Raw genomic sequence first — 23356 nt, 5'->3', positions numbered from 1 at the left:
CTGGGTTCAAACAAATTTGTGTATGAAAACTCAACACATGAATTAATGCACGTAGACTTAAAATAGCAAAATTTATCATCCATTTTTTGGACCTTATTAAAACAAAAAGGTATAAATGTACTTACTTCATTTCCAGTATTTCTTCCAACTGTTTTCTCCGTTCTATTCTTAAATTGGCCAAATGTGCTTCTTTCTCACCCAAAGACTGCTGTGTTGAGGCAAGCCGTGCTTTGGTGGCTTCCAGTTCTTGCCTGGTCTTATCCAGCGCATTCCTTAGTTCTTCTAACTGAAAAATATACATGAATTAAGTGATCAAAATTATAATTTACAAATAAAAAGGTAGTTCCAGTTTGGGTTCCCACAACCTTGTCAGGTATCTGCTATTTTCAGGGAACAGTAAAGCTGGATAGCCCAGTGGTTTAGATATCTGGCTGCAGAGCCAGAGGTTAGGTGTTCAATTCCACCACTGTGACACCTCGGCAATGGCTGGATTTGATTATCCATGGCGTTCCTTCCAGCTCTGCAATTCTAAGATTATTTTCTAATATTATTAGAAAATAATCCGTTGTGTCGGTCAATATTAACACATCACCATTGAAAATGGAAGGAAAATGCTCCACAGTTCCCCCAAGAATATCCCTTAAACACCTCTGACAGTAAAAATAACAAACACAATATTGGCTTCATTAACAACTGTGGTACTCTATAACCCTCAAGATACTTTTTGACAAAAATATATTGACGGCACCTTAATTTTATTTCACAAAATCTTCAGTGCCAGATAGCCTTTACAGTATAGATATCCTATCCTACTAAATATACAGAGAAATACATTCTCTTTAATTCTGTTGAAGACTGATAAAAGGAATTGTCTGCAGCTTTTAACAACAACCCCTCACTCTCATATTGGAGGTTTAGGTATTAATTATCTCTGGTTTATTCCCTCTATTTTTCTGAAAGAGAGTAAACAGGCTGATTTGCTTTAGAGTACAGTTCAGGAAATGGAAAAGATGAGGTTGAGGAAAGAGGGACAGGGAGGAAATGCAAAAAGACTCCACAAAATACAACAATAAGCAAAAAGTGTGCAGCATCACTCTGTAAAAAGTGCCTGGTGCCTCTCATCCCCATCTCCTCCTTGTTTGCTGCACAGCACCTGGCTCGCAAAGCAACACAAGTGAGGCGGAAGCACAAAAGGAGTTACATCATGATTTTTCCTCTTTCCTCCTCTCACTGCTTAAGGCCAAATGCCCATACATATACCAGTAATGAATAATATTCCCCTGAAAAGTAGTAAATTATACCCATGGCTGTTACAGAGGAGAGTAACTTTGTTCTGGGTGATCAGTGGAAAATGGAATTTGTTACTAAACAAATTGCCTTCACACTCTGGTCTATCCGTACTGTGCTGTGGTACTTCTCTTGACAACAGAGTTGTGGACTGCTGATTGCGAGTGTTCCAAGAAGTACCATTTGCTCTGCAAGAAGCCCTAGCTATACATTCCAATAGTGGCCTGCACTGGAAAGGATGTTACGTTGTCTATGTGGCTGCCAGATTTCTTTTTAAAATGGGATTACTAGCTCACAGTATGGGGCTCTTCTGTCTGCACTATGCAACAATTGGCTTCTTTCATTCATGGTTAAGGCAGCCCACAACAATGCCATAATCTGTGGATGCCAGAATTTCCATGGATACTAAGGGGAAGTCTGTTGGTACTGCACCTAATACCTTGCTGACTTACATCTTGACCATATTATAGACTAGTGGTTGGCAGTCCACAGTTATATTAGCATTCATTATATGCAAAATCCTGCAACCAGATTACTGGCTGGGACCAGTTACAGGGACCACACAACTCCCATTACAACAGTTTCCCACAAAAGAGCCTTTTTGTGTGTGGCTGCTCCCAGGTTGTGAATTGTTCTCCTTCAGGAGGTTAAGCTGGCCCCCTCCCTTTTGTCTTTTCAATGACAATTAAGGACCTGCCTTTTTAGGTAGATCACTAATTGGGCCACTTCTGGATGTGTACATATATGCTTTTAAAGTGTGCTTTTAGTCTAACTTGTTTTATTCATGACCTTCACTGTGGCACTTCACTGTGAGAAAAGCAGAACAGAAATGACTAAACAAACAAACAAATTGTGAATTAGCAGATACTGACCTAGCAGGAACACAACTGCGTACTGTAGGAATCTGTTCATATCAAATGCATACAGTAAATATAAAAATGGATTTCAGTTTAATATATTGGTTATAATGGGCAAAACCCTATTGCTTACATACACTGGCATAGGTTGAACAGCATAATTGCCAGTAATTCAGAAATCAATAATTATATTTGTCATTGAGAACTGGTGGCATGACATGGCATGCAACAAAGCAAAGCAAAGCAAAGCATGCTGCTTATATACCGCCCCATAGTGCTTCAAGCACTCTCTGGGCGGTTTACAATTTAGTTATGCAGGCTACACATTGCCCCCCCCCCCAGCAAGCTGGGTACTCATCTTACCGACCTCGGAAGGATAGAAGGCTGAGTCAACCTTGAACCGGCTACCTGGGATTTGAACCCCAGGTCTTGAGCACAGTTTTAGCTGCAGTACAGCGGTTTAGCCACTGCGCCACGAGGCGCAAATAGAAGCGTCAAATTCTCAACTAGTGGCAATTGACCATTTTGATTTATGCCAATTTGATTTTGCCAGCATACGTAATAGGATTCTAACTAATATTTGCCCAAACATATTGGGTACAGCTTCACTTCTTTAATTCTCAAATTATATTCTTTGCTGCAATGGGACAGACAATTGTTTTTCTTGGTATGGTTCCACAAATCAATTCCAAGAATTTTTGTGCATTTTCCACATGTTGACACTTTTTTGGGAATACACCATACTTTATGTCAAAGCATTTTTTGCAGAAAAGTATTTTGCACAAATAACCCTTGTATTTAGCATAGAAAACCCTATAATCTGGACAGAACACAAGGCTTCTAAGGCAAAATACAGATTTTAGTTCAATTTTTTAAATGGGGGTTTGGCAAATATCACTGACAAAAAGTGATCTTTTCACTCTAATAAAAAAAACAATGTTGACTGTTTTTTAATAAGGCATCTCAACTGATAACACTCCTTTTAAATAAATATTTAAATAAAATAACATAAAATAAAAATTCTGAAAAAAACCCAAGGATGAGAAAATTGGAGAGCATTCTTACAATCCTTAACCCAGAAGTGTGTGACCAAAATAGTAATGAGCTTAGAAACCTATGAGGAATGCTTGAGAGAATTGGGTATGCTTAACCTGGAGAAGAGAAGTTTGAAATGTGATTGTTGTTTCATTTGTTCTTAGGCAATGAACGGTGGCAATTCTAATACAGTTTTTGAAGACTGTAAGACGTTTAAAGAGTGGTTTACCACTGCTCACCCTCCAGTGAGTTTCCATGGCAAAGGCAAATTTACTGAACCCATGTCTCCTTCTGAGTCCTAGACTACATTTTATTCACTACACTACGCTGGCCCAATTAGCATATGATGGTGATATCATAGCTATGTTCAAATATCTAAGGAACTGTCGTATGAAAGATGGAAACAAAACTTTTCATTTTGCAATTCTAGAAGGCAGGGCCCAAATTAATGGACTCAGATTAGAGGAAAGGAAATTCTTCCTAAATATTCCTAATAGAAGAGGTGTTAATCAGTACAATGGGCTACCTCAGAAGGCTGTGGTTCCTACACTGAAGGTTTTTAAACAGAATTTGGGTGCCTATCTCTTTGGGTGCTTTAGATGAGCAGCTCTACACTTCCTTCTTACAGGCACTTCTCAGCTGCAAGGAGCCCAATCCTAGGAACTGCCCCTGCATTTATTCTGCTTTAGCTGGGAATGTCAAACTGTCCCATTTCACCAGAGAGAGAGAGAGAGAGAGAGAGAGAGAGAGAGAGAGAGAGAGAGAGAGAGAAACAGCCCCTCCCCCACACACACTTAGTTCTACTGAACTGGTGAGCAAGAAATGCAATCAGTAACTACAACCTGAAAACTCTCCATGTTGTAGGGATGTAGGTTATCACTATGTGAGCACCCCCACCTTTGGCAAAGCCAGAGGCCCTGGGGTCTCCTGTCAATAAATCCATCAGCTCCAGGCTGCTGGTGAGAGGGCTCTTTATTGAATTAGTGCTTTACACAGTGATTACCCATTATCAATCTCCCAACCTCAGGGAGCTGAGTTTCCCACTAGTCCCCTGGATATAATCAGTTCTGTACTGGCCTCCGTTCTCATAACGGAGGCAGTCCTTGTAATAAACAAGACAAACTCAGGGCTGGGGGAGTCTTTCAGTGAGGGAGGACAGAGGCAGCGGGCAGGCATCAGCTGTTTCCCACTCTTCAGCAAGCCTCCTTCTTCTCTTGTGCTGGTGCTTGTGCCTCAGTGCCTCAGCTGAGTGGGGATGGGCACCACTAGATCTGTCAGCCATCTTGGGTGCCATGGTGGGGCTGGTGTCTCTCCTGGAGATGGAGTAGTGGGTGCCCATCTTCCATGGTTTCTGCCTCTGTCTGCTAGGAAACAGCTCAGAAGCTCCTGCCATGCTCCTCCATTGCAGACATCCATGTCTCGACTTTAGTTAACCAATCACTAGATGCCACAGACCCAGAAAACCCCAGCATTTCCCCCCATGCTCCTTTAGTGCTACTGGCATGCCTTCATCCCTTTGATCAGTTGTTCCCTCTCAACCCACTCCCCAGCAATACCTGGGATCTCCTCACAGTCTGCCTATGAATCCAGAGCCAGCTTCCCCAAGCTCTCAGGGTGCTGAAGGATGAGGATAGACAACTCAACAGGAGCACTGGCCACAGCCTCCTGACATTCTGTCTCATCTGTAAGACTGCGAAAACACAACTTATCCTCATTCATTTGCATGAGCCTGAAATATTAGTTGGTGTTTAGAACAGTTTTTTCCTCAAATAATTCAAAGTGCAAATAGCATAAAACAATGATAGCTATTGCCTTGTTGCCATGGACTTTTTAAAAATTGGAAGCACCTTGTTTCTGGTTTATTTTCAATAGGTTATTTGTTTCTTTTTGATCAGTGAGAAATCTCAAGTTGGAGAAGCATTCACTGTCTCGTTCTTAAGCTGGAGACAAGGAATCTTGTGACTTTAAAATTCTTTGTAAAGGTGTCATGTGCTGTGACATCGAAAATTTATTATTATGGAGGATTTAGCAAGTATCCTTCACATTCCTGTCATACCATCGCATCTCTAGGCAAGACAGCTGGCGCAGTAAGATGTAACTAAAAGACTGTATAGAGTTTCTGGCAAAGACCCTGCAGGATATTGCTGGATAAGGATAATAGGCAAGCTCAGATAATTAACACTTGACAGCATATATATTCTTATATATTGAACTCTTTCTGCTGCCTTTGGGATCAGTTCACAGGCAAGCAAATGGCTACTACTGATCTTAGCAAGCAGCCCAAGGACAGGAGCTTACACAGAGCTCTCAGTTCCAATAGACGGGATGAGAATTTAGAGGGAATAGTTTTTGTAATGCCACAACTCATAGGTTCCCTTTCCTCCCTTACTCTCTATTTTCTCTCACAGTTCTTCACTACTCAGAGGAATGACTTGAAAATAGGGATAGTGATTTATCAGTTTCATTCTTCAATGTAATCTTGTTACTTTACTAGGTAGTTTGTTTCGAAGAGATTCTCTTTGATGAAAAAAAAACAATTTGGCTTGAGAGGGGTTTTCATTTATTTATTTACCATTTGTTTATGTACTTTATTTTTTTATTTTTGCTAAGTCTCAGTAGATAAACTTCACAAGTACAGCAGAGCAACCTTTAGCTGGTATTAAAGTATAGCGCTGTCAGACCAGCCTCTCTGGTTAATGTCAATAGCACTACGTATAAAAGGTGACTAAAGTGTGTATAAATGTTGATCTTTGGAGAAGGCATGTCTAGAATCATACACACATCTACTATTTCATCCACCAGGCCAACTACAGAGAGAGAGGACAAGCTGGGAATTTTCCTGACAAAAGTACAGTAGATTCCTTTGACACTTACAAGGTTATACTCCACAAGGAACCTTCTCCATTTCTCTGAAATGTGATATACAAATGTTGGAGATATTTATCCCATGGGTTTTGGGGAGGCAGGAGAAAAACCTTGGTTGTTATAAGGCTCATCAATTAAGAGGGTGAAAATGTGCTGATATTAATGTTGTGAGCTTTTTTAAATGTTTAGATGTATTAAAATGTATTTGCAAAAATAACAGAGTAACCCCTTATGAAATATGACAATGTGAGATGTGATGAGAAGACTAAGTTATTGTTAGAGAATCCTCCCCCATTTATTTAATTACTTTTATAGTTGCACTTTTGGTATGAACTTACCTAAGAACAGACTCTTATCAATAATGACATAAAATAGGGATGTCCATAATCCCCAGTCTGGTCCATGCCCAAATAAAGAGCACAAAGATTACAGCTGACCTTCCTGATACCCTGCTGGACACATTCCAACACAATCCTTGAAGATATTCCAACTCAATCCATTTCTGGTGCACCATGAAAATACTGTTCCTCCAAACAGTGAAACACCAGTGGCAAGGCCAGATCATAGATTGTATGGTGCAAGCAGGAAAAAAGGCACACACAATAGTCTGCGGATCACGGTGCTCTCTTTTTACTTTTCCCAACCAATAGATAAAGCCCCTATCAGGTTCTTAAGGCCACCACTGAGAAGGTGTTAAAAGGACAATGCAGAAGGGTCACCAGTTCTACATTACCCATCATTTCTCTCTCCCCCATCCTTCTTGTTTGCTGAATCTGAAATTAATCATGTGTAATTGAGCTGTGGCTACAGACTTTGATAACCGAATCTATGACTTTGTAGTAAGAATGGCAAGATCATTTATAAGATAAAGCAAACATTACATTTTTCCATTGCTATTAAAGCTATTAAACTACTCAGAACAATTCCTAGTTTTTATTACTTTACTTTATTGGGTAGGTGGGGTTCGTCAGCCATGGAAGGCAGCCCATCTAGGAGAAGGAAAACTCCGATTTCAAACCTCCACTGCCTTGTGGCTATATCCACTCATGGAAAAGGCTTCAGGAGTTAACCTCGAGGCAAAATCCGGAGCTGGAGTCCTGAAGGCAGCATGTGTCGTTCTGCCAACTCCTGCGACATTGCTGGAACCAGTTGTATTGGCTCTTGCCTTTCCATTGGACCATTTCAGCAATGTGGAGAGGGGGGATCTGCTGCTTGGGTAACAGCCTATCTTCCATATTACCTTACCCGGGCTTCATGCTCTGGAGAGGACACTCCTCAATTCAGAGCATGTTACCATACTCTCTCGAGACTGAAGGATGCCTATGCAGGCATTGGTTGATTGTTTAAAATCATAGGTCATCACAATATATCAATGACAGCATCAAACATATGTGTCACTGTCATATCACAATTTCACTTAAAAAGAAAGATTTAGGATTTTTGGTGCTTGGCACAAATCTTTGCTGCCAGGGCAAATTTTGCTACTTGATTGGTAGTACAGTGGACCCTTGACTTACAGACGGCTTGACTTACACACTTTTTGAGTTACAGACTTCTCTGGCCGCAAAATTTAGATTTGACTTGCAGACTGAGATTTGACTTACAGACCAGAAAAAAGCCAAAATGGAACAAAAATGGCCTGTTACGGGATTAATCAGTTTTCAATGCACTGTAGCTCAATGGAGACTTGACCTACAGACTTTTTGACTTGCAGCCACCGTTCCAATACGGACTAATTCTGTAAGTCAAGGGTCCACTGTACTGCCTGGACTGTATTTTCCCTGCCTTCCCTGAACCTTTCTTGACCTAAGAAAAAAAAGAAACAAAATATCCCCCTCTAGTGGTTGAAGGAGGAATAGCAGCTTCCCATTAATTTCTATGGACGGAAAAGAGCAGATACGGATCAAATGGTTTTCAGTGCATTCCTATGGGAAATGCAGATTTGACCTCAGAACTTTTTGACTTGAGAACTGCCTTCCAATATGGATTAAATTCTCAAGTCAAGACCCCACTGTAATTGTATCCCTGCCGGCAAGCAACATTCAAAGTTTAGCCAGAGGAGGGCTGTCACACAAAGTTCTAAGTATCCCTGCAAGGAATTTGCTTCTGGGGGTGATAATATAAAAAACATCTTAACAAATAAGATTAATTATCACCGCAGTGAGCTCAGTTTGCTGTTTTGCTTATTTCAGATAAATGCCAAATACAGAGAGAGAGAGAGAGAGAGAGAGAGATTTAATTTATTTGTATGCATAACATGGGAAAAAGGTAATGTTAATACTTACATTTTATGAAGTGCGGTAGAGCACCAGTATCTATTGCACTTCGCAATAATTGTCTTGACTAATAAGAAGGGAAGTAATTATTTTTCTCCTTTTTTTCTTAGGAAAAAAAATATCTTTCCTCCTGGAAAAGGCAAGGTTTTTTCTAGCACTATCAACTTAAGAATTCGTATGCAAATTGTGCATCTTGCACTAGTTGCATAAGTCATGCAAATTTCTCCAAACTACCATCGCTGCTGCCTTGTATAGATTTAAGAACTACAAGTACTAGAAGAGTTGTTTGCACTTTAAAAAAAATCACTCCATTCTTCTGTGATTTGTGTGTGTGCCTTGCTTCCTAAAGAGAAAGGACAGAAGAATTTTGCAGACCAGTGCAAAGAATCTGTGGGCAAATTGCAAACATCCCAAAGAAGAAAAGGAACAGTCCTCGTCTCCCATTTGCCCTGGAGACAATCTCACAGAGCAGAAAATTTCTCTTTGAGGTGTTTCATTGTCCAGCTCAGCCAGACAAAGCTCAATTGCAGGCTGAGGAAACTATCAGGAACATAATCTGTGAAGGCCCAGCAAACCAGGAGACCTGAACTTGTGTCTGTTTTGCCTCTGTCACCTCTTGTAAAAGATTATGGCTTGATCGATTTTCTGGTAATCTGACTCAGACCTCCTAGTCGCTTTCCTTGGATTTATGAACAGTACAGCTTGACTTTCAGTTGATTTTAGCTTGAACATTGATCACCCATTTTGTCTCATCTCAGACGCTTTGGGACAAGTCTCCTCAGAGTACCAATTGCAGCCTGGCTTCTCAGGCTTCTGTTGTCACCCTAGAGAAAATGAATACTGTATCTGTCTGGTGTGCCCCTTGGACAATAAAGTACTTGCAGCCAGAGAAAGGGACTCAGACTAGAACTGAATTACCATGGCTATAAACCAGCATCTACAAAAAAAGAAGAGCAAACTGGCCATCTCAAGCACCAAGTTTGGCTTGAATGAAAGAACATTAAACTGTTATTTATTTACTACTTTGCTATTATATTGTTACTGCTGGGAAACAATGCTTGTGGGATTTTCTGCCTCCTGAGTCAGAATGCAGCTGGATTTGGGCTCCATATGAATCTTGACATAAGGGACGCCACAATCTGCTGCTTAGTCTTCAAAAGCAAAATATCATCTGCCTGCTATAAATAGAACTGATTGTAACATTAGGAAGAGGAGGAGAAAGAAGAGTAAGTTATATTCTCAGGAAAGACTGACAGAACTTGGCATGTTTAGCACTGAGAGAATAAAACTGAGGGTAAACATGATAGCACTTTTCAAATACTTTGAAGGTAATAATCATACAGAGGTGAGGCAAGATCTGTTTTTGATAATCCCAGAGTGCAGGACATGTAATAATGGGCTCAAGATACAGGGAGCCAGATTTAAGCTGAATATCACTAAAACTTCTGAACGGTTAGAGCAGTACAACAATGGAACCAATTATTTCAGGAGGTGGTGAGTGCTCCAACGCTGGAGGCATTCCAGAGAAAGTTGGACAACCATGTTTGAGATCTGCTTTGATTTGGATTCCTGCATTGAGCAGGGGATTGGACTCAATGGCCTTATAGGCTCTTTCTAAACTCAATTATTCTATGATGCTATGATCTTCTTGCATCGTTTTATGTATCAAAACAGCATGGGGAACTTACGTTATTTCTGAAACACAGAGGAAAAATCCAAGGTAGGCCCATCTTGGATAGATTCTCTAAAAAGAATGTTACTTGTTAGTCACAAGTAACATTAGTCCCAAACAATGTCTGTCTGATTTAAATGGGTTTGCTGTAGTGGGTCTTAATAATGGAGTTAGACTATAGGTTTATCTAGACCCCTTTCCCTATTAAGTTACTGTCTCCTTGCATTAACTAATATTAGCAAGTACTTTGGCATTGATTTTGAAGACTGGATTCTATACTTGGAGTTGCAATAGTGACAATTGATCCATCCTGACTGAAGTTGTTGGGCATCCTGCTGATGCTAATAAACTCCTCCAGTTCCATAAAATGAAGCAATTTCCATATTTCCTAGTTAGTGACTTTGTCTGGCAGACTTGCCCTCCTGACCTAACCATTCTGATAGATCTTTTCAACAATAAATTGGTATTGTGTATATTAAAATTATGAATGTTATATCTTCTGAGTGTTCTGTTCCTAAGATGTTCAGCGGAGAATTGCAGCCACAGTCCCATTCACTGAACAATAATGATGATAGAAACTGTCAATACAGATCTCATAAACTGAGCATGCATTCATACATATGTGTAGGTAAAACAATGCCATTAGTGGCATAAATATAGATGATCTATAATCAGTCCTTCTTTGAATTGTAGGACTTAACAACAGTTCAGAGAAGTGCCTTTCCCTTTATATAGCCCCAGTAAAGGGCAGCATTTATATATAATCCTGATGGAGTGAGGTTAGTTTAAATACAATATACCTGTAGAGCAAACAAAATGTATTTCATTGTCCTGCTGGTGGCAAAAGTAAGAATGGAATGTACAGATTATGGCCAGTCAACAGTTACAAATTCTACATAATATCATCTTTAAGATCAAACCAGTCATTCCAATCTCAATAAAAGTTTACCTATTAAAGTGTTTAGCATTCTTAAATTTCATATTACTTGGCTTGATCTCATATTGCTTTGCTTTCCATTTTCAAATATCCAATTTCTCTCTAATTTCTAGCTATATGGGAAGACCTCCAGAATCACGTTTACACAGTCACAAATGAGGGACACTCATTTCTCCCACTGCTGTATGTTCTATTGGAATCACCTTTAAATACATCTGAAAGAAAGCCTTCAATAATTCATGAAGTATTCTACTTGAATTTTGAAGGGGGGGAGTTGTGTTGCAACAAAAAGTACAAAGAGTCTTGTGGCACCTTATACCCTACAAGTGTTATTTGGCACAAGCTTTTGTGATCTCTAACTTCCTTTTCAAGATGCATGGAGTGCAGTCACAATATACATATATTTATAGACACATTGAAATATTGTCTAAACAGTTCTCCTAAAACTGTTGTAGTTGCATTCAAATACAGACAAACTTGTAGGGATTAACTGACTAACACATGCAAAGATATTAAAAAGAAAAAAAATCTACTCCTGCTCAAGCCAAATATGATACTGTATTAAATCTTGGGATATTCTTGTTCAGTTTAACTTTGGAACTTCCCTTCGAAATTCTTTTGTTCAAGGGAAGCCACCTTGGGGTCAGAGACAGTATTCAAGGGACTGAACTGTCAACCCACTTCCTAGTTGTCAAATACTGACAAGTCACTTCAAACTTATGGCAACCCCTTAAATTAACAACATCCAAAATGTCCTATCTGCTCAGATCTCCAAATTAAAGATACTGTGTTCCTTTATTTAGTCAATACATCTCATGCTAGGTTCTTCTTTTCCTACTATTTCTCCCTTATGCTAGCATTATTGTCCTTTGCAAGTCTTGTCTTCTTATGCTATGTGCAAAATAGTTAGGTTACTTGCCTGTAACTTTGGTTCTTCTAGTGGTACTCTGTGAATTAACAAGAATGGGAAGATTCTAGAGCTTAAGAAAAAAGAGTCAATTAGCTCCCCCCCCCGCGGGGTATATAAGCCCAGCCTCCTCCATCTTCCTTTCAGTTCCCTAATCCACCGTTATCATAAGTTAGATAAGCATGGTATCATATAACGGTATTGTGGCAGATAGAAAGGAGGAAGGGAGGGATGTGTGAATTCACAGAGTACCACTAGAAGAACCAAAGTTACAGGTAAGCAACCTAACTTTCTTCGTAATGGTCTCTGTGAATGCACACAAATGGGTGAATAGCAAGCTGTACTCACTGGAAGGAGGGCCGTCACGGTATCATAGATGACAGTATCGCCCGTCCAAACACCACATCATTTTTGGCTCTGACATCCAGTCGGTAGTATCTGGCAAACTTCAGAGGGGTAGCCCAGGTGGCTGCTTTGCAAATGATCTGCAGTTGGACACCTTTGAATAGGGCTGTTGAGGTGGAAACCACTCTGGTGGAATGTGCCTTTAAGCCCTCTGGAAGAGGTTTCTTGGCCAGCTGGTAAGCCAGGTGAATGAGCTGAACAATCCACCGTGATACTGATTGAGAAGAAGCAGGAGCACCTTTGCGTGGTCCGTGGTAACATAAAAAGAGACATGGAGAGCGTCGAATGGACTTGGTGCGGTATAGATAGAGGGCAAGGGCCCTTCTAACGTCGAGAGAATGCAGTTTGCGCTCCAGCGGTGTGGATGGAGACGGGAAAAAGGTTGGAAGCACACTGGGCTGATTGACATGGAATTCCAACACCACTTTTGGGAGGAAGGAAATGTCCATGTATAAGGTAACTTTATCTGGGAGCATCTGTAAGTACAGAGGGTCCGACTGTAGGGCAGCAATCTTGCTTGCTCGTCTGATTGAAGTAATGGCTACTAGGAATGTTGTCTCCAAGGAGAGAAGTTTTTCAGGGCACGTAGCCATTGGTTCAAATGGAGGTTTAGTAATGGTCTCTAAGACCAGCGGAAGGGACCATTGAGGTGCAACGGTTTGGGAGGGTGGTCGTATACTTTGGAGACCCTTTAAAAATCTTTTGAGTATAGGGTCAGAAAAAAAGCCTCGCAGAGTATGAACGAGGAGGCTGGTGTGCTACAACCGCTGAAATGTAAACTTTGAGCGTGGAGTGAGCAAGTCCCATATTGAAGAGGAGCAGCAAAAAAGGTAAGTACCGTGCGTAGAGAAGCTGGTACCGTGGTCATGCCTTTAGATTGGGCAAACTTGGTAACTGCTTACCCTTTGCCTTCATATAAGAGCGCAGTAGACGGCTTTCATGCATGGTCTAGCACCTCGTGGAAGCGGGGGTTATCCTCCACGCTGTCAGGCGAAGGGACCAAACATCGGGATGGAGGGGAGCCCCATCCTGTGACAAGAGAGACGGTATCTGAGGCAGATGGTAAACTTCTTGTACTATTTCTGATAGGTAAGCAAACCACAGTTGCCTCAGCCACAAAGGGGCAATGAGGATTGCATCTGTACCGTACTGCATTATCCTGGTTACAGTCCTGAGAAGCAGCGGTATTGGAGGGAACAGGTATGTTAGTTCCCCAGACCAAAGTAAGAGGAAGTCTCCCAGGGAGGCGGCGTGCATGCCCACCCTAGAACAGTATCGGACACACTTGGTGTAGTGATGGAACGCAAAAGTCCAGTGTGGGTTGTCCCCATTGTGTGCAGATATTGTGAAAAAAACGTCTGGTTCAATTCCCACTCGTGCATCCTGGTAGGGAGCCTGCTCAGGTGGTCCGCCAGAGAATTGTCCTTGGAGGCGATGTGGATCGCCTGCGGGAAAAAACGTCGTGGGAGCAACACCATTCCAAAACTTGATGGTTAGCTGAAGGAGATGCACTGATCGTGTTCCAACTTGCCTGTTGATGTAGTGCATCACTATGGTATTGTCCATTACCAGTTGCACCGCACAGCCTTGGATGCAAGGGAGAAAGGATTGAAAAGCCTTCATGATGGCTAGCAGTTGTAGCTGATTGATGTGCAAGGTCCCTTGGGTTGGGGTCCAAAGACTGTGAGCACGGAGGTTCTGGCAGTGCACGCCCAAACCTGAGGGGCTGGCGTCAGTGACGACCTGTACAGACAGGTGAGGGAAGTGGAACGGTCTTCCCCATGACAGGTTGTTGGAGCTGGACCACCAGGCGAAATACCACATGACATGAGGAGAAATTCTCAACCTCTTGGACTGCGGGTCTGTCATGGGATCGAACTGGATGATGAACCAAGACTGTAGGGGTCTGAGTTCGAGTCTGACGTACAGTAACACCGCAGTAGTGGGTGCCATCAGCCCTAGAACATGTTGGATGTAGTGTGCTGTAAGTATGGCACACGGTTTGAGCTTGCGCACGGCTGCTTTGATCTTTCGAAGTCGTTATTTTGGGAGAAAAGCCTGTGTGCGAACAGAATCCAAGGTTGCTCCTATGTAGGAGGCTACCTGAGAAGGTATGAGATTGGATTTTTTGCATTGATTTTTAGTCCTAATTTTAATTTATTTTTTTCTTTTGGTGGATAGGGTGAATCTCGTGGCCAAGAGTGCTCCATGGTAGGATCGGGCCACCAGAAGTCAGTCATCGATGTAAGGAAAAGATATTCATCCTTTGGGTTCGGAGGTACGGAACAACTGGTGCCATGCATTTTGTACATGTCCTGTGGGCTGTTGAGAGCCCAAATCGGTAAAGCATTGAATTGGAAGGTATCGTTGTGGAACCAGAGCCAGAGGGGTTTTGATGAGACGGGTGAAGTATGTACCAGTTCAGGTCTCTTCAGTCCATGATGGACCTTATGCCCCTATCGTTCTTGGGGACTGCAAAGTAGTGTGAGAAAATCCATTGGTACTGTGAGAAGGAATTTGGATTATGGCCTCTTTAGATAACAGGGATGAGATTTCCAAATGCAGCGGCTTGGAAAAAAAGAGTAGGCCTGACTGAATTTGGTGGAGGGATGTGGAAAAAATTATATCCTATACCTGTGAATGATATTAAGGACCCACTTATCAATAGTGATTTTTTTTTTTGAAATGGAAATAATCTTGTATAGGAGGGAGATTCATGAGAATAGCTTACCCCTATGGTAAGTGCGGTCCTGCTGTTGCTTACTGTACCAAAAGGGCTGGTACTGAGTAGGTGATTGGTAGCGGCTTTTTGCAGGCAGAATTGTGGTACCTATACGTTTGGTATGGTACGTAAGATTTCACTGTCTTTCACATCTTATGGATATTGTCCATAGTCTCATCAGTTTCAGAGTTGAACAGTCCTGCAGCATCAAAGGGAGGTTCCTCAACCTCGGTTATGGTGTCTTCAAGGACGTTGGCTGTTCTAAGCCAGGCATGGCATCTAACAGCAATGGCAGTCAGCCTGGATGTAAAAGTGATGTCAGTTGTGTGTTTCGCAACAAATCGCTGTTGTCTGGTAAGAGTACTAGCCTCTTCATAAACGCTGAGGGCTTCTGCTCTTGCGGGGTCAGGCAGTGATTGCAGTACTGGAACTATCTTGTCCCACAAGTGCTTCTGATAGGCGCCCATGACGGTCTGGTAGTTAGCACTTTTGGTCAACATTGCGGCAAACAAATGCAGCTTTTTCCCAAAGGTGACTGATTTCTTTCTGTCTTTGTCAACAGTTGTAACTGGTGATCTGCTGCAGGATTTGTACTGAATAGAGTCGACCACAATGGAATTGGGTGAAGGATACTTGGTCAGAAAGTCAGAGTCCGAACCATGAGTCTTATTGCGGTGCTCACGCTTGCGTGGCACCTGTACCAGTGTAGGAGGTTTGTCCCAAGAAGATTTTACCAGCTCAAAGGGAGCAGGAATGAGACTGAGACTAGGAGGGGAGGTTCTCTCCTGCTTCATATCATGGAAGACAAGGTCCTGTTCTTGTTGAGGCATCTGTGCATCGAGCTGCAGAGTTTTCGCCAACCGCATAACAAGCTGTGCAGAGGATGAGAAGTCCTCTGATGAGGGCTGATATGACGAGCCTTGGGCGGCAGTATCAGGGACGTCAGAGTTGCTGGACACAGTAGATGGATTAGACAACTGTGAGGCGATCAAAGGAGAATGCCTCAGTGCTGTGTCTTCTGATACCATATCCACGTCCGACTGGGTGGACTGGGAGAAGGGTACGGTATCGTGGGCATCAGGACCAGAGTAGAGCGTCGTAGCTCGAACCGAAAAATGTCCACCACTGTACCTAGCACGCTTGGGAAGCGCTGTAGGTACCGGAGGAAATTGCCCCTTGCGAGATGGTGGTTGAAGTGTAGAAGTATGTGGCTGACACGGGATAGAGGGAGCCACGGTATGGAGCCACTGTACTTGTGCCTGAGGCTTTGACTGATAGGCGTAGCCTTGGTACGGATACGGTTGGAACAGAGCATAAGAAGAGTGGCCAAACTGTGGTAGTCCTTGCGGATGGTACCCATCACCTCCATCCCGAGGCTGATACGGAGCGACATTTTTGTGCTTAGCGGTATGCTTCCTAGGAATTTCATGATCAGACTCCTGTTCGGATGAAAACTCAGTATCAGCCCGCCCTGATTATCGAGAGCTTAGATGGGCAACGGCCCGGCTGGCATCTGGCTCAGCCTCATGCACATATTGTCCTGAGCCACCAGGGCTAAAGGAATGTGCTCCTCTGCATCAGAGAATCCAATTGCTTCCCTCGAGCAATATCGAAGGAGCGGGAGGAGGTACAACAGGCAACATAGCCAGTTTCTCTGCCGTCTTAGGCTTCTTGGTAGCCTTCTTTTCCGCAGGGCGAAAAGGCAGTTTGGGTTTTAGCTGTTTGGAAGCATCCTCAGCCTTGACCGGCCCAGAGACGGTAAGCAGTGGTTGATCAGCCAAAAAGTCCTGTTTAGAAGCCTCAGCACACAGCGGGGACAGTGCTGTGAGGGAGGCGCTTTCCATATTTGGAGACAGAGTCTTTTCGTAAAGGGAAGCTCGAAGTCTTTGGCGCCTCAACTTAATTGCATGCTTTGAAAAACCTTTGCAAGCAGGGCAATACTGATCTTGGTGATTCTCCAAGACAAAAACAAATTTATCATGTCCGTCAGATAAAGGGATCTTTTGAGAACAGACGACACACTGCCTGAAGCCCCGAGGGGCCATAAACAAAAGAGAAAAAAAAGGGGAATCGTCGATTTGGGGGGAACGTGACAGAACACAAGAAGTAACTCAAAATCAGCAAGTTCTGCCGAATAACTATTAAAAGTAAGATAAAGTAAATAATAAAACAAGAGAAAGAGGGTAGCTAGCTAGCTAAGTACTTAACCGTTGATAGCTCTGCTCTTCCTATGTCCTACAGGAACGGCGGAAAAAGAGGAACTGAAAGGAAGATGGAGGAGGCGGGGCTTATATACCCCACGGGGGGAACTAATTGACTCTTTTTTCTTAAGCTCTAGAATCTTCCGGACGTTCCTGCGCAGGCACAGGATAACCCATTTGTGTGCATTCACAGAGACGACTAAGAAGAAACAACAGCTTCAGACTAGCCATTTTCACTTCTAATGAGAGTTCAGGATTGATTTATCCTTTGTTGTTACATGCCATCAAGTGATTTCTGACTTACGGTGACCCCTGGAATTAATTATTTCCTAAAGGTCTTGTCATTAACAGACCTCTCAAAATTTGCAAACAGAAGGCCATGGCTTTTCCTATTACCTTCCATTTTTGCTAGCATCATTTCTTTTCCAGTTACTCTTGTCTTCTCATTATATGTCCAATGTATGAAAATCTCAGTTTATTTTTTGACTATACACAATATTTAATCCACTGCAACAAGAGGTTTGCTGTTAGCAAAAATGTGTTCTCCATTAAGTTTTTTTAAATGGATTTATTGATCTGTATCTCCAAGACTGAACATGGAAATTGTAACAACTTGCAGTCCATATGTTTTTGGATCTGCAATGTATTCCACGAAAGGGGTGGAAATGCTTATCAGAATGCAAGTGTTCAAAGAAATAGCATAAACTCGGTATATTTCTGAAAACTGTCCAAACACACCTTAATTATGTGTGACATGAGTCTATTAATTCAACAGTTAAAGTGAATATGAATAATAAAGTCAATTCAGGGATATAATTCAGGGAAAGAATTCATCTCTACTTACTCCTTTATTTTAGCTTTGAAACTATTGCTCTCCCCACCCATATAATTTTTTTATATTCAGACTTAAATCTAGCTTCAAAAGTTGTAAAAGGAATTGTAAAAACATTTAAAGTTTTGATTGGCCAACAGAGTGAAACTTTATCCTATTTCACATGGATTACCCTACAACAAGATATAAATTCTGTCTGAGAAATTGTACATTTTAATGCTTTTTGAATTGTCATGTTTTTGTAAAGAAAAGGCCAACTGTTTTCATACACAAGGAGAGAAATATTGGCATAATAATCATTATTTCATTGTAGCTACATGATGTTGCCTGAATCCACAAAACAGCTGCCTAGCCTGAGTGTTTGCTTGAGGCTACAACTACATTTTTTTTCAACCCAATACCACCTGTCTACTCTATAGTGACTGGAGGTTGGTGGGTCTCAAATCCCAGTGGGATCTTTAACTATCATAATGATGAAGTCCATTCCCCACTACCCTAAATATCATCTTGACACTTTCCGTAAACAGGCACTTGTACAGCGTGGGAGGTGGCATAATCACAAGCAGTTGGAAAGCTGATTTTATTTTCTAATTAAATATTGAGAACTAAAATGGAGGCTAACATAAATATAGCATTTTAGAACATCAAAAGCCTGTGACTGTGTCGACTACAACAAAGTATGGCAAGTTCTTAAAGAAATGGGAGTGCCTGACCACCTTATCTGTCTCCTGAGAAATCTATATGTGGGACAGGAAGCAACAGTTAGAACTGGAAATGGAACAACCGATTGGTTCAAAATTGGGAAAGGAGTATGACAAGGCTGTATATTGTCCCCCGGCTTATTTAACTTATATGGAGAATACACCATGCGGAAGGCTGGACTGGAGGAAACCCAAGCCAGAATTAAGATTGCCGGAAGGAATATCAACAACCTCAGATATGCAGATGATCCCACTCTGATGGCAGAAAGTAAGGAGGAATTAAAGAACCTCTTAATGAGGGTGAAAGAGGAGAATGCAAAAAAAAGGTCTGAAGCTCAACATCATAGAAAACTAAGACCATGGCCGCTGGTCCCATCACCTCCTGGGAAATAGAAGGGGAAGATATGGAGGCAGTGACAGATTTTACTTTCCTGGGCTCCATGATCACTGCAGATGGAGACGGCAGCCACGAAATTAAAAGATGCCTGGTTCTTGGGAGGAAAATGATGACAAACCTAGACAGCATCTTAAAAAGCAGAAACATCACCTTGCTGACAAAGGTCCGCATAGTCAAAGCTATGGTTTTTCCAATAGTGATGTATGGAAGTGAGAGCTGGACCATAAAGAAAGCTGACCGCCGAAGAATTGATGCTTTTGAATTGTGGTGCTGGAGGAGGCTCTCGAGAGTCTCCTGGACTGCAATGAGAACAAACCTATTCATTTTGAGGGAAATCAACCCTGAGTGCTCACTGGAAGGACAGATTCTGAAGCTGAGGCTCCAATATTTTGGCCATCTCATGAAAAGAGAAGACTCCCTGGAAAAGATCCTGATGCTGGGAAACTGTGAAGGCAAGAGGAGAAGGGGACAACAGAGGAGGAGATGGTTGGATAGTGTCATTGAAACTACCAACATGAATTTGACCCAACTCCAGGAGGCAATGGAAGACAGGAGGGCCTGGCGTGCTCTGGTCCATGGGGCCACGAAGAGTTGGACACGACTTAATGACTAAACAACAACAACAGTCTACAGAAATTATAATATGGGTTACAATAAAAGAAATGAGTCACTGCTATGCAATAGAGAATAACTTCTAATTTCATAAAATGGCAAATAAAACTCTCATTGAAATTTTCTAACTTCATATGAAGAGAGTCGTGGAAAAGGCGTATCTAAACCTCTTTATGCTCTTCTCATAATTTAGCAGTGCAAGAACCTAGAGAGGGCCTCTTCATTCATATCCACAATGTTTAAGGGAGAAACAAGGAAAGTAGGTGTCAGACTTCATCTCTATTCTGGAACACACTCTAAACCAGCTTGGATAACTCCAGAAAGATCAGTTTGCCTAAACGTAATGTACAAAACAGACTGTGTGCATGGATCCCATCTTCCTCCACCCCATCCTGCAATATTATGTAACCTAGGGGATTTCACTGGCTTTAGAATACATACCACAATCTAGCCTTTTGCCTCAACACCCTATGATACATAGCTGATAAATTCTACTTATCATCCAACTGAAATGCCTCTAATTCTGAATTGAAATCATTAGCTGCTTAGCCTTACATACCAATATACCACAAATGTATAGGCCAGGAAGGGAAGAATTAAGCAGTATCAAATTTTAACTGAAAGGAGACTTTTGGAAAGTAGAATGTACAGCAACTACAGGACTTGGAATTAATCCAGAACACTGGGATTAACATTCTTACTATGAAGGAAAAGACCTAGGGATTGTTAATGACAACATGTGGTCTTTCTATCACTTCTAAAAGATAGCACCTCCAGTAATTCAAAGCCTAGCTTCAGAAACATCATCACTGCTTCCCCATGGTTCCCCTGGTCAGGTTTACCAACCAGATATTGACCCAAACTGACCTTGCTTAGTTTGAGGAAAGAAATAGAATATAGCATAGAGAAATGCAGTACCAATAAGAAAGGGACAGGTGAAATGGACATAACTGCTCTGGAGCAGGTTTTGTGAACTGCCCTCACATCAAGCATATTACCAGCGCTTCATGAAAAGTGTCACTCAAATAAAATGAAATAAAATAAAATAAAATAAACCAGAGGAAGTAATAAAAAAGAAACATTTGTAGCATTCCTGAAGATTTAAGAAGAATGCCAAAGTGTGCTTAGATTTGCTAAATTCATGAGAGTCCATTAAGAAGCAGAAAAGTAGTGAAATAAATGTTAGCATTTTTTAAAAAAAAAACACATTTTATTGCCTAGCCTATTGTTAATGACAATTTCAGAAATGTGTGGGTTTTCATTTAGTGTTTCATATATAACATATCTTTAGTTTTCAGTTAGTGAAAATGTGATCTATTCATATGCAAAATGAAGGCAAGAACAAAAGAAAAAGGTAATTTCTACCAGATTGTCTGCAGTGCTGAGAAAATGCTTCGTAATACAATGCTAAGGGACCTCCTTAGAATAATAAGAAGGCCAGGATCCTGTTGCTACAGTGGACCCTCGACTTACAGACGGCTCGACTTACAGACTTTTCGTGTTACAGACTTCTTTGGCTGCAAAATTTAGGTTCAACTTGCAGCCGGAGAATTGACTTACAGACCAGAAAAAAACCAAAATTCAACAAAAATGGAACAAAAACAGCTGGTTACGGATTAATTGGTTTTCAGTGCATTGTAGGTCAATGGAGACTCGACCTACAGACTTTTCGACGTGCAGCCACCATTCCAATATGGATTAATTCCGTAAGTAGAGGGTCCACTGTAATTCTAATTAAAGTAGACCCACTATATTTCTATGTGGAGTAGCAATTGTTTGCTTAATTACATGCCCTGTGGCTCTAGTTGACACTAACAATAGGACAGTGGCCAAAGTGGTATGAAAGGATAAACTCATAGATATATAAAGAGACAGGAGCTGACTCTCTTCCCAGTCAGTTCTGATGAATTATGTTGAAAGAAAGAAATAGAACACCATGTAGGGCACAAGCCAAGAAGGTCTCCTTATCTGACCATCACAACAGAAAATATGATAATCAGGGAGAAGAGTTCATTTGAGTCACAGCTACTTCTCATCATATCAATAGTGCCTCCTTGCATTCCTTCAACTTTTATCTCACAATTGCACTCCAATTAAAGCCATTCATAGCTGGCTAGACAGTTCGGTGGATTTGGTATCTGGTTATGAAGCTAGAGGTTGGGAATTCGATTCCCCACTGCACTTCCCTGAGTAGAGCCAGCCCATGTGGCTTTGGGCAAACTGCACAGTTCTAGGGCACAACCAGAAGAAGGGAATGATAAAACACTTCTCAGTATTGTCTACCTGGAAAACCATGAAACAGGTCACCATAAGTCAGAATTGACTTGATTGCAGATGATGATGATGATGATGGTGATGATGGTGATGACGATGATGATGGAAAAAAGTGATGCACTATAAGACACAGGCCCAGTTTGGACAGCTGAGTTTATCTATCCATGACTTGTTTGTTTGTGCAAGTGCTGTGTGTACATGTTCTCTCTTACGTCTCTCCTTTTTCTCATCACAGTGGAACATACTGCAGTTAGTTAAATGGTAGTTTACAGATGCACTGGAAGAAGTAGCGTCTAGTCCAAGAAAGTTTAATGTTTAAGGTGCCACAGGACTCAAGGTTGCTTTTACTGCTATAATTTAATTTCAAATAAGGATATGGAAATATATCTACAGTATTAGAGTAAAATCACTATATCTAAATGATGGCAATGTTGCACTGGAGAAAAAAATCTGTTTGTAATCCTTTGATCCAACAAGAAGGACCCATAAAATCCTCTAAAATTTTGCTCTTAATACGCATAATCTCTTCCTCCAAACAAAACCACTGCTCATCGTCAGCACAGCTAGTCTTACAATGATCTAAATCTAAAGAAGGAAGTTTGCTGGCGGAACTATTTCGGTCACCCCCAAATATTGGGCTTAGTAGAGGACTTGCAATTTGCCTATGAGGACATGGGAACCATGGTAAAAGACACGACCTATCTAATTAGAAAAACAAATAGAGAATATTATGCTAAGTAAATATCCCACATATCTTCTAGATTTACCTTAAAATTAAACTGCTGCCAAGGAATGGAGAATTCAAGAAAGAACAGGCAAACATCCCTAAGCACTGTCAAACAACTATACAAAGACATGAGGAAGCATCTGCAAGCAACTGTCTGATACATTTTAGGAGTGTGCAGAAATCTCCTCCTACCCACTCTGGATCTAAGTAAATTGCATACAGATCAGGGCCTTCCCTGTACTCTTCAGGAGATGTTCTGCCCCAATTCATCCCTGAGTCCTTGATATTATCTGTAAGTTTCCGTGTCTCGGTTAGAAAGCAAACAAACACAAAAATGGGGGGAAACACACACAGCTTTGACAAATGGCACTACACAGTGCCATCAATTTCAGCGATCTATTTGACCTTTAAAAGCTCAGTAAATTGAGGATACCGATAGAGGACTCTTAAGCACTCCATGGCATTAGACCAGCAGGTTGATACTTATATGACCACATGAAAAAATGAAAAAGCAAATAAAACCAATGGGGACTAAAGAGTGGGGAGAAAAGACATACCTTAATGCCCTCAGCACTTATAAAAGAACCATCCCTTCACAATCACACATACACTCGAGCATAACAGAGTAAAAAAAAAAAACTTCAGTACA

At 41.4% G+C, this 23356-nt stretch overlaps 1 protein-coding gene across 29 annotated transcripts in view; it reads right to left on the bottom strand.

The window, feature by feature from the left end:
• ERC2 (ELKS/RAB6-interacting/CAST family member 2) overlaps positions 1–23356 on the bottom strand; it is an 817272-nt gene that overhangs the window by 334780 nt on the left and 459136 nt on the right. For 28 of the 29 annotated variants that reach the window (XR_013541661.1, XR_013541663.1, XR_013541666.1 and 25 more), the window contains one exon: positions 126–286. Coding sequence is in view for 2 of the 29 variants with exons in the window: in XM_078385331.1 (XP_078241457.1) it covers positions 126–286 (161 nt within the window). In the remaining 27 variants the exon portion in view is untranslated. Of the gene's footprint in view, positions 1–125; positions 287–23356 lie in introns of those variants that run through there. The other variant, XM_072989622.2, reaches the window with a different exon arrangement.

This window comes from Pogona vitticeps, chromosome 2 (genome assembly GCF_051106095.1).
Source record: "Pogona vitticeps strain Pit_001003342236 chromosome 2, PviZW2.1, whole genome shotgun sequence".
NCBI classification, from domain to species: Eukaryota; Metazoa; Chordata; class Lepidosauria; order Squamata; family Agamidae; genus Pogona; species Pogona vitticeps.
The sequence above is the reverse complement of the archived record's forward strand: the minus strand, read 5'-3'. Positions and strand labels throughout refer to the sequence as shown.